This window comes from Anopheles coustani, chromosome 2, assembly GCF_943734705.1.
Source record: "Anopheles coustani chromosome 2, idAnoCousDA_361_x.2, whole genome shotgun sequence".
In the NCBI taxonomy this organism is placed as follows: domain Eukaryota; kingdom Metazoa; phylum Arthropoda; class Insecta; order Diptera; family Culicidae; genus Anopheles; species Anopheles coustani.
Genome location: NC_071289.1, coordinates 47,077,259 through 47,089,573, shown reverse-complemented (window position 1 = coordinate 47,089,573; position 12,315 = coordinate 47,077,259). Strand labels below are relative to the sequence as shown.

General features: G+C 43.0%; 1 protein-coding gene across 1 annotated transcript in view; it reads right to left on the bottom strand.

The window, feature by feature from the left end:
• The window catches only part of LOC131262490 (uncharacterized), a 97,868-nt gene that overhangs the window by 35,369 nt on the left and 50,184 nt on the right, over positions 1 to 12,315 (bottom strand). Inside the window, 2 exon segments of the mRNA XM_058264502.1 lie at positions 10,612 to 10,737; positions 10,851 to 12,315. The exon segment at positions 10,851 to 12,315 is cut by the window's right edge and continues 2,895 nt beyond it. Of these exon segments, the coding sequence (XP_058120485.1) occupies positions 10,612 to 10,737; positions 10,851 to 12,315 (1,591 nt within the window).

Sequence of the window (12,315 nt, the reverse complement as noted above, 5' to 3'; positions counted from 1 at the left end):
TTCCAAAATTTCAATAAATTACATAAAACGGACGATCCTCAGAGTGGGGCAAGATGCACCGGCCGAGGTGGGGTAAGACGCCCTAGCCTTCCAAATGTAAACAATGGGGCAGGACGCACCATTATAGGCATAACCGAAATCGATCGTTAATCCAAACAAGAAGAACAAGTCTGAAATTGTGCTGCACGTTTCTACCGAAAAATTAAAATATGTTGTAACTAGGTAAATCGGCCCGGTTACACGGGCCAGTTACAGTACCCATTTACAGGGCCCGTTCACATTGCCCGGTAATACGCCCCGTTTACATGGCCCGGGCTCGGTAACACGTCCCGTTTACATGGCCCGGTTACAGGGCCCGGTAACACGGCCCGTTTGCAGGGCCCGGTAACACGGCCCGTTTACATAGCCCGGTTACATTTACCATTTACAGGACCCGTTTACAGGACCCGTTTACATGACACGGTAACACGGCCCGTTTACAGGACACGGTTGCAGAATCCATTTACATGGCCAGGTTACAGAGCCCGTTTACAGGACCCGTTTACAGAGTCAGGTAACCCGGCCAATTTACAGGACACCTTTACATGGCCTGGTAACACGGCCCGGTAACACGGCCCGTTTACATGGCCCGGTAACACGGCCCTTTTACAGGGCCCGGTGAAAAGCCCGTTTACTGGGCCAAACCTTATGGATGTAGTTTTATTGTTGATTTTATTCTGCGTTGGTTATTTTCATCACGTGAAGCACAACCTTTCCGTAGAGTAAATGCAATGTTCGCTTCGTAATTGTCCCCAAAATCACGAAAACGTTTCATTTCCTTTTGTATGCCCAGAGAAAACGGAAGCTATTCCAGTACGATGGTGCAAACATTATTACGCATACGGTAAATGGGGTACACGGTGGTGCAAACATTATCACGCATACGGTATTTGGTTTCCCTTAGCAACAGCATAGCGGTTAAGGGGAAATTCCGACGCTGTAAAGGGGAACCTGACGCGTCAGCACAGTGCATCTCTTTTTCGCCCTCCCATCGCTCGCTCACTTCTCGCTATTGCTATCTAATGCCAACGTCACCTTTAGGAGAAGCATTATGATAAATCCTACCTAGTTTTGTGCCGCGTAGGGATTGAGCCGAGCTAGATAGAATAATAATAATAATGGAACGAATTGACCGGAATGGAAATTAATGAATCTTGAATACGAGGCAAAACGGCCCGGTTACACGGCCCAGTTACAGTACCCATTGTACAGGGCCCGGTAACACGACAAATTTACAGGGCCCGGTTACAGTGCCCGTTTACAGGGCCCGGTAACATGGCCCGTTTACAGGACCCCTTTGCAGGACCCGTTTACAGAGCCCGTTTACAGGACCCATTTACATGGCTCTGCAACACGGCTCGTTTGCAGAGCCCGGTAAGTGGGTTCGATCACGGAGCCTGGTAACACGGCCCGTTTACAGGGCCCGGTAATTGGGCCTGTTTACAGGAGCCGGTTACAGTGCTCGTTTACAGGGCCCGTTTACAGGGCCCGTTTACAGAGCCCGTTTACAGAGCCTGGTAACACGGCCCAGTTATAGTGCCCGTTTACAGGGCCCGGTAACAGGGCCTGGTAACACGGCCCGGTAACACGGCCCGTTTACAGGGCCCGGTAACAGGGCTCGTTTACAGGGCCCGGTAACAGGGCCCGTTTACAGGGCCTAACCTTATGGATGTAATTTTATTGTTTATTTTATTCTGCGTTGGTTATTTTCACCACTTTGAAGCACGCCACCTTTCCCAAAGGTAATGCAATCTTCGAAAAAAATGTCCCCAAAATCACGAAAACGTTTCATTTCCTTCCTACTGCAATCCTTGAATGAAACTATGTAGCCGCTTTGCTTTGTTTTGTTTTCCGGCAAAGTAACTATCGATTACCAAAAACTCGTTCAACGTTCATCAAACCGCGCAACCAATCAGAGTGCATGAAAAATTTCCACTTCCATCCTGCATCCATAGTACCCTTAGCACAGCGCGTAGGGGAAATGTCTACGCGGTAGGGAAACCTAACGCGTCGAAATTGTCTGCATCTCAAGTTCGCACTCGCTTCACTCGCTTTCCATGGTATTGCTATCGAATGCCAACGTCACCTCTAAGCACCTTTGTTTTATTTTCCGGCAAAGTAACCATCGATAATCAAAGTAACCATCGATTACCAAAAACTCGTTCAACGTTCATCAAACCGCGCAACTAATCAGAGTGCATGAAAAATTTCCACTTCCATCCTGCATCCATAGTATCCTTAGCGACAGCACAGCGCGTAGGGGAAATTCCTACGCGGTAGGGAAACCTAACGCGTCGAAATTGTCTGCATGTCACTTTCGCACTCGCTTCACTCGCTTTCCATGGTATTGCTATCTAATGCCAACGTCACCTCTAAGCGTAATTTGAGAGTGCGACTAGGTAAAACGGCCCGGGTACACGGCCCAGTTACAGGACCCGTTTACAGGGCCCGGTAACAGGACCCGTTTACAGGGCCCGTTGATAGGTCCCGGTTACAGGGCCTGGTTACACGGTCCGTTGACAGATCCCGGTTACAGAGCCCAGTTTTGGGACCTGGTTACATTCCCCGGTTACAGGACCCGTTTACATGGCTCGGTACCACGACCCGTTGCCAGGGCCCATTTACAGGGCCCGGTAACACGGCCAATTTACATGGCCCGGTTACATTGCCCATTTACAGGACCCGTTTACAGGACCCATTTACATGGCCCGGAGGTAGATGTGGTTTACATATATTTCAAGTATGCGTTTTACTGACTACCCCACAATCTGTTGATGAAGAAACTCGAACGATTCGGTGTTGGCGATCCATTGCTATCGTGGTTTCAATCCTCCCTCTCAGGTCGCTCCTATAGGGTGAGAGTGCCGAATCACTTTTCTTTTCTCTTTATGTCCCTCAGGGGAGCGTCCTGAGTCCTCTCCTATTTTCCATCTTCATCAACGACAGCGGGGGTGTCCTTCCTGGTGTTGGGCACTACCTATATGCCGATGATGTTAAGATTTTCCTTCTTGTTTCCACCTTGACTGCCATTCTTTCCAAATATCCCTCAATGACTTTTCAGCTTGGTGCACCGTAAACGGCCTAGTGCTCTGTCCACAAAAATGTATCGTTGGGAAGCATTCATGATCCGATCTGTTTCGATTACTTTGTGCGAATCCTTTGTGGGAATCTCCTAAAGCGGGTATCTGCGGTGTAGGATCTTGGGGTGTGGCTGGATGACCGACTCACTTTCTTTGACCACATCAATTCAATAGTGGACAGAGCGATTAGGACACTTGGCCTTATAGCGCGCATGTGAACAGAATTAAGGGACCCTTTTTGTTTAAGAGCGCTGCACTGCTATTGGGTCCGCCCAATATTGGAATACTCCTGTGTTCTGTGGTCCCCTGCGGGGGTTACATCAATGAACAGGCCGGAAAGTGTACAGCGCAAGTTTACTCGCCTCGCTACGAGACGTTTTGTCAACGACTCTGCATTTACTATGCCCCCCAACCCGTCGCGTCGCATTTGTTCGGACGTCAAACTATTCAGCAAGTACATGCGGTCACCCAATCCTTGTTCTTCGCAAACCTCGTACCGCAAACTAGTCGGACAAGTTCTAGCCAGAACGATCCGTTGCTTCGGTCGCTATCGACCTTGAATTCATTGAGCAGTCTTTTTGATTTCAATATCACCATCTCCCAATTCCGTTCCTGTACCCTCTCCCAGAGTCCTTCACCCTATTTAAGCTAGTTTTAAGTATTGTATTGTATAGCCCCTAAGGCAAACAATTGTACCAAATACACCCGTTTTCACTTTTCAATAAAGCTAGCGGGTGGAAAGAAAATAAGATGTTTTTGAATATTGTAACAAATACTGCTTTGCATCCGTACAGTATCATCATGTCAAGAAGGTCAGTTTGTTAATTATGCGGTAGTTTGTCAGGTTTTGCTATACCATGGTATGAGCAGACGTCCCACGTCACAGACCTTGTGCGGCCGTCAAAATGTGCGTCCCTCCAACAGTGCTCGTCCGCATTTCAACAGTAGGCAACCGAGATTCAGTCATCATGCGCCGCGTACCACCGTTGATACTCGCGTTTCCACCTTAAAAAAATGAGTGTTTGTTTTTAACGCTGAAACTCAAAATCGGCTGTGCCAATCTTGATGATGTAATCGGTATTTGTTCGTTTTTATTCATGGAAGTTTCGAAGAAAAGAAAACTTTTAATTCCCTAATGAAAAGTCGGAAAATTTCCCATACAATCAAATCAAATATACGATTTATAACTAAAACTAAGAAACCGCATGCCTAACCGTAACAAAGTTTTGGGATGATTTTTTCTTCCTTACCCACCGATTAAAATTCACCGAGTCCGAATTCACAGATAATCGAATTTTTTCATCTCGTTTAATCAACAAGCGATCGCCTAGATCACGTGTATTTGGTTTTGATATGTGTTGAATGTATTTTGTTGAGGGGCAGAAAAGAGCTTTGTTGCACGTACACATTTTTCTATGGAAGGTGAACAAGATTCCGTCAGATCACATAGCGAACATTTTTGATCCAACGGTGCATTGAGCCTGCGGACTTTACAATCCCACTTCGTTAGTATGTTTTGTCCAATGGATTTACTAAAAGCTCTCCATGTGCATTATTTTCGAAAACACCAACTTCATATCATATTGGCCTTTATTGTGTAACGCATGCTAAACACATATGAATTGTTGAGTATTTAAGTTCATGGAAATCTATCAAACAAGTTTGCAAGTACATCGCCGGAAGGAATATGGCGGTTTTTGTAATTGAAGGAGATGAAATAAGTATCAAATGAGCCGATAAGTTGTTGTGCATTCCACAGGTTTTGTTTTTTATTTCAATGTTCAGTTTATTTGAAGAATGGTTCAGGAATTCACCACAAGAACTCTTGAGTCAGGAGAACAGCAAGCAAAACAAACATAAGATACATGATTCCAACTTGCAACAGCGACTGGATCATTGCTCTCATATGAATTGATTAATCGTATTGAAAATAAAAACTTTACTGGAATTTTAGAATTATTAATATTGGACGAGACGTAGTTCGTCGGGTCAGCTTGTTTTACATAAAAGAATATGCTAAATTGTTCAAAAATACATATAAATAGCTTTAAATCATACAAAAACACAAATGTTTTCGTTTATTGGAGTTTTAAATTGTAGCACAACCACAATCACCTTCTTTATTCCCTTTTTTCGGTTGGAGACAAACTCAGATGGGTTAGAGACAGAGTCAAATAGATTAGAGACCAAATCAGATGAGTTAGAGGCAGAATTAGATGAGCTATTTCAATACCAGACGCGTTCGAGAAACCAGTTAACGAGCTATTTCAATCATCGGTGGGTTAGAGATACACATAGGTGGCAATGCCTGTATTGAAGTGAGAACGATTGAACGAGCAGTCTTGTGACAGAACTTGTCCTGAGTGGGTCGAGACCAAGGGGAAGCCGGTATTACTTGTTGAGTCAAGTAAAGCGACGGCTAGACACAGCGGTAATCGCACGAATATTCCCGCCGTCCAGCGGAAATCCCACTGGACGGCGGAAAACTCCATATGAAAAAAACGGATTTCGTTCCCGCTATGTTTAAAAAACGCGAAACTACGACCTGGCGGGAACGGACGCATGTGCTTAATTGAAACGTTTCAGGAAAAGTTTCATTCGCTTGCTACAACAACGTCGGTATGGGCAACGTATATAGATGTGGCCGATGTTGTTGGAGAGAAACCAAAATGCGAGTAGTCTTCTACGCAAAATTTTGGAGGAGGAACTCAACAACACCATTCATAAACTTTATATTTGATAATGATTCACAATTCCACTTTTACTTGCCGCCAATTTAGATCACGTAAACAAACTAAAACGTAAACTGTGGTACTGCTGTACTGTGGTACCACATACAGTTCACAGTGCTATGCATATGCGGTATGCAGTGCACAGTGCACTACAAAACATCTACACATTGTCTAATAAATAATCCGGGTAAAGTGTATAATTTTGCTTAATTTTAGGTTTGCATCCTTAAAGCTTTTCTCGTTTACCCTTTCATTTTATCTGTATAAATTTATATAAACCATAAGTAATACCAACCAGTGTTGCAAATGCGATCTGATGCAATAGAACAGGGGTCGGCAAAGTCCGACCCCAAGGCCAAATCTTGCCCGCCAACTGATATTACAACATTTTCCGGCTTTTTATTCCAAAGTCCCATAAAAAAAACTAACAAGGGCCTGATTTCATCTAACAACTGGCACTCTATAATGGCAACAACGCATCATCTATGGCAGGGGTATCCAGACTACGGCACGCGTACCGCATACGGTCCTCGAGACCCTCTCCCCCTTGGGAACATGTTACCCAACGCTACGGTTATTCCACCCAATGCGGCCCGTGTTAAAAAAAAGTTTGGAAACCTCTGATCTATGGCATGGCAACATTACCGTTCTACAAAGCCACATTTAATGTCTAACATACAGCTGCTACCGGCCAGCACGATCGTACGCAACGCAAGACCGCGGCTCCGCAGCCAATACGGTCAGCTCCTGCTACGCTTGCCTTGTCTTGTTCGTTGCTGAACAAGGTGACTAAACCAAGCTAAACAACTGGCGAAGGTTCAGAGCATCGAAGTCAAGGTGTACAGCTTTGACGTTCAATATTTAAATAACAATGGCCGTCATAATGGCAGTAGAATTGATCGAATTAATAATTTTCATACACTTCATGCATTACTTGAATAAATATTAACAAAATGTGTAATTTTGGTGGAATACTACTACCGGTAAAATCCCAAATGCAACCCCCCCGGTCGAAATCGCTGTCGAGGCTACACCATTTGAGAGCGGATGTAGGGGAAGGTGGGTGGGGTAAGATGCCCCAGCCTGTTTTAAGCTGAATTAAGTCATTTAAAAATAATTTAAGTAATAGAATATGTTCATCAGCGTATCTAATACAGCCTATGTGAATTTCACTGCACGAAATAACCATTTCAAAAGAAAACGAGAAAAATCCAAATTAGCTCCAAATGATCTAATATTTTGTCACTATTATGTAAGGTATGGCATGCTTTAATATTATATTTTTAAATCATTCAAGCCTTCATATACAACCTGATAATGATATTTATTTAATGCCGAAGAGAAACTGTTTTAATATCCCCAAAATTTTAAATAAATGACAACAACTAACGGTCCTCAGAGTGGGGCAAGGTGCACCGGCCCAGGTGGGGCAAGACGCCCTAGCATTCAAAATGTAAACAATGGGGCAAGATGCACCATCAAAACAAGAGTAAATCAAAGTTCGGTGAACGGATCCACGCATTCTTGATTTAAATATGTGCTATGTTGAACATGTGATGTGAGTTTCAAAGCAATGAATATTTATTAGATCTAAATACGAAATTTGGATAATTTTTGTGATGTTCAGAAATCATAGATCATCTGGATTACAAAACGTCAAACTTTGACTCTCTCAGAAGTGCTACCTGCAAGGTTGATGTAATTGTAAAGGTAGGACTAAGGCGGATTGTATAAAAGGCCAAAAACAGATCCGTGAAAATATTCAATAATTGTTCGGAATTCAGCAACGAACTTATAGCCAAACTGTCTTTTGAATTCTACACCACAAAATTCAAACCAATGTGGATTACACGGGCTCAATATCGGACTGTTTGCTCGTGCCTTTGCATAGACTAACCTTTCAACAAGCAACCTTGGTCCATCTCCTGCTTGTTTTGGGTCGTCTTGCCCCATGTTTACATTGGGGTGCGTCCTGCCCCACCGTTCGGGCCATCTTGCCCATCTTTTGTCAACAGAGTCAAATCCAAAAGGTACTTCGAAAACCTTATTTAAGTTTGAAGTGGTTTTTCTTTTTTTTCGTAGATAAAAAAGATGTTTAAAAATTCAACTATGAAGAAATTGAATGTTTTTAATAAATAGAGAAGAAGAGAAAAATGTTTTTCGGTTAAGGGGGGAGTGTTGCCCCACTTTACCTTACCTAAAAGGTATGCAATGGGTGAAACAAATGCCGTTGTGTGAACCGTTTGAATTGAATGTCTCGTTAAATTAAAGATTATGGTTATACCGGAGAGGATGTTCAACATGAACTCCCTCATGCATTAGTGGCATGAGCTTATGAACAAATTTATAACAAACTCCCTTTTTCGCTAGACCTAGTGCAGTCCGCTCGCTGCGGGCGCGCCGCCGTTTCAAACTCATGTTTTCCGTCCAACTCATTGGTTTATAATGTCCATCTTTCTCAGTTTAACCGATTAGTTAAAATGATAACAGCTTTTAACGGAAATTCAACGGTTCAAATATTCAAACAGGCGCAAACGTGGAAAAAATGACGATGCGACGACGGGGGGGCTTCATTTGGGATTTTACCCTACTACCATTACGACGGCCGTTGTTTTTTTATTTGTTGCACGTCAAAGCTATATACCTGGTCTTCGATACTCTACGAACCTTCGCCACTTGTGTTTAATAAATTAAGTTGCGTTGAAATTAGAACAAAATCACCAATCGAAATCGAAATTGAAATCGATGCCGTAGTTTAGAGACCCGTGGTTTAAGGATCCGCTATTGGTTTCCTTTTATTAATCAACTGACCCTGTTTAGGAAATGTATTCCGACCCCTGCAATAAAATATTGATCGTTACAAATGCAGTTACATTCAACAAAGCACATTTTTTGAATCTCAAGCAGTGGCGTCTCGTCCACCTGGGCAAACTGTGCACTGCACAGTCATAAATATTTAAAATGAATCACAAAATTATTTGTTGAGTAATATTATTGATATTTTCACCTGCAACAGTTGCGTTCAAAATCTACTTTACGCGCTACAACGTTGTGCTGGCACCTTCTGTCGGTGCAACGCTGCTACAAATGAGCATCTAGTTTTCTCTAGTCTCTAGTCAATCCGATCAATTTTGTTTACGAATGGGCACTTCTGATAGTGCTCGAGCCATTCGTATATAAACATATTAGTTCTTTTGTATATGTATTGAATGCGTTCATGTGAAATTGGCAATGTAAAAGCTTTCCAGTACACATTACATCCTACTGAGACTGGACCCGAGGTAGTCTGACTTGCCAAATAAGAATAACATTTTGATTCATAGACGTTGGCTAACGGCCCGATACCTTATCAAGTAGATATCGTCGATCGTGAAGTAAATTTACTTTCAACTAGGTAACTTTTGAATAAAATCGAGGAAACAAACACGCAAATATAGAGAACCATAAGAAGCTAGTTAAAAAGGTTTAAGCAAGCTGAACTGGGCTATATTGTTGGTGCACACAGTTTCATTCGAAAAATTTGACCAGTCAAATTTGTACATCTACCTGAAGCCAGTGAAATTACCAGTCAAATTTGTACATCTACATGAAGTAGGACATCGTAGATGAGCTGTTGAACTCCTTTTTCAGGTAGATTGATTTAGTGCCAATTAAAGATTCCAGAACTAAAAAAACCATTCATGGTTCCTCAAACTATTCTTTCACTTAACATCCTGACCAAATTCGTCATCGTGTTTATATTCTGGTTTACAGAAACCACGTTATATGGTTTTCCAAAGTAGATGTATTTTTTTTTAGGTGCACAACCATCTCATTTTCTCTAGAGACGCCACTGGTCTCAAGAATAGAATATACACCCGCTACCGGCCAGCTCTGTCGTACGCTACGCGAACTTTGTCTTTTACACCCGATCGTTGGCTTGCGTGCCAATACGTTCAGCTTCAGCTACGATTCGCTCGTCTTATTCGTTGCTGAACAAGGTGACTAAACCAAGCTAAACAACTGGCGAAGGTTTATAGAGCATCGAAATAAAGGTGTATAGCTTTGGTGTCAAACAAATAAAAAAAATAATGGCCGTCGTAATGGCAGTAGAATTGATCGAATTAATAATTTTCATACGCTTCATTAACCACTTAAATAAATCTTAAAAAGTACACACTTTGGTTCATTCTACTGCCATTACGACGGTCTTTGGTTTTTTATTTGTTTGACACCAAAGCTATACACCTTGACTTCGATGCTCTATAAACCTACGCCAGTTGTTTAGCTTGGTTTAGTCACCTTGTTCAGCAACGAATAAGACGAGCGAATCGTAGCAGAAGCTGAACGTATTGGCACGCAAGCCAACGATCAGGTGTAAAAGACAAAGTTCTCGTAGCGTACGACAGAGCTGGCCGGTAGCGGCTGTAATTAATGATTTTTTGAAAATTTTAATACACGTAAACCTGTGATGTGTAGTGTTTGATGGTTATTGAAAATTATTTCATTTCCACCGTTCAATTCTTGCTACAATTGTGATCATTTTTGCTCGAACCAATTTTTTTACTACTTTAAATTAATACAAATAATTATTATGTGATAATGTGGCACACTGATAATGGCATAGTAAGGTGCAACACTTTATTGTGTAACCACACATATTTAAGTGCGTGTCTGCTAACACATTTTACTGTATGTGTTCGATAGCAAACGACTCAACATTAAGCATAATTGAGGGTGATAAATGCAATAATGAATAAGATATGTTTACTTTCTATTACCTTGAATTCCGTTTCCATATCGATCAGCGCTCCATTTTCATTAATAAACACTAGCCTTCTTTGTCTGGAGTCTAACATTAAAGGTGGAATCACAGCATATGAACGCATTTTCTTATCCTCCATGGCCTAAAATTGTTAGCCAAGAAAAACAAAACCAATAAGAAAAAACAACCATTAAAATTAATGCTTTTGCTCATCGGTCGATCGACGATCGATCCAGAATGATGATGTCCACGCACCTGCTCTTGAAGACCATCCATGATCTCTTCAAGGTCTGCCTCTGATTTAATTCTAGAACCTACACGATTAAATCGCTCTTTATCTTCCCGCTGCTTTCGAAGCTCTGGGAAGACTTTCTCGAAGAACTCGCGATTCTTGGCCTCCTTTGCCTTCCGCTTCGCACTCGCCTCCATTCTGTCAACGCGCTTTGTCCAATCCTGCGACAACTGTGCATATCTTTCCGTCATCTCGGACTGCTTGCTAGCGCGTTCACTTTTAATTGTACGGAAGTGCACTAATAGCCGATGTTTGAACGAACGGTGACGCTCCTGTATCTCGCGGCACAACTCCGCATCCGAAGGTTGATTGTACAACGGCAGCAGATGATCGATAACGCTTAGCGAGCACAGCGAATTGAGGACGGCATGGGCAGTAGACGCTCGTTTACGGTTTTCAGCATAAATTTTCTGCGCCAAATTGCGATGTTTGGGTTGCACCTCGGAGGTGCTATCGTCGATGGGTGGTTTGGCGGAGGCCTCCTCAAGCGATTCCTGCTTCTTCTTCAGAGATGCAATCTTCTTTTCCGCTTTGTCAATCTCGTTGTCCACCTTCGCGATCTGTTGCAGTAGCTCATCTTTAGTGGCGCGCAGCTCCTCCATCGGGTCACTAGGCAGCGTCGGAGAGATGGCTTCCACCTGTGGATGGTATGCGCCGGTTGGAACCATGACCACTGGTGGTTCCCGTGTGTCCACCTTCAACAAAGTAGATACATTACTCCCAACGCCAGCAGGCGGTACCGACGAGCTTAGAGCGGACTGCACCAGTTGCACTCCAATCGATTCATTTAAACGAATTTTCTTGAATGCTGGTGGACCGATGCTATCCGAGGCAACCACTGTAGAGACGACCGTGCGCGAAGACTGCATATGGTAGTCCGGATTTGGATGTAGCAAAGAAATGCGTGGCCGTGTCGAAGACTGTGGCTGCATCTGCTGTGGAATCACGTGTTGCATGACGAGTTGTGTTTGGACCTGTTGCTTTTGTTGTTGTTGAATCTGTAGCTGAGGCTGCGGCTGTAGAGACTGCGCTTGCGACTGTGGCTGTGTCTGTTGTTGAGGTTGCGGCATCGGTTCTAATTGATGCTGTGCTTGCTGTTGGGATTGTAGTGAACGTTGGTGGGGCTGTTGTTGAAGGTTTAGTTGTTGTTGTTGTTGCTGTTTTTGTTTGTTGTTGTGTTGCTGTTGCTGTTGCAGCTGCTGCTGCTCCTGTTGCTGCTGCTGCTGCTCCTGCTGTTGTTGTTGTTTTTGTTGCTGTTGCTGTTGTTTTTGTTGTTGTTGTTGTTCTTGTTTTTTTTCATGTAGTTGTTGTAGTTGTTGTGGTTGATTTTGTTCTTGTTTTTTTTCTAGTTGTTTTTGTTGTTGTTGTTGTGGTTGTTGTTGTGGTTGTTGAGGTTGTTGTGGTTGTTGTTGTGGTTGTTGTGGTTGT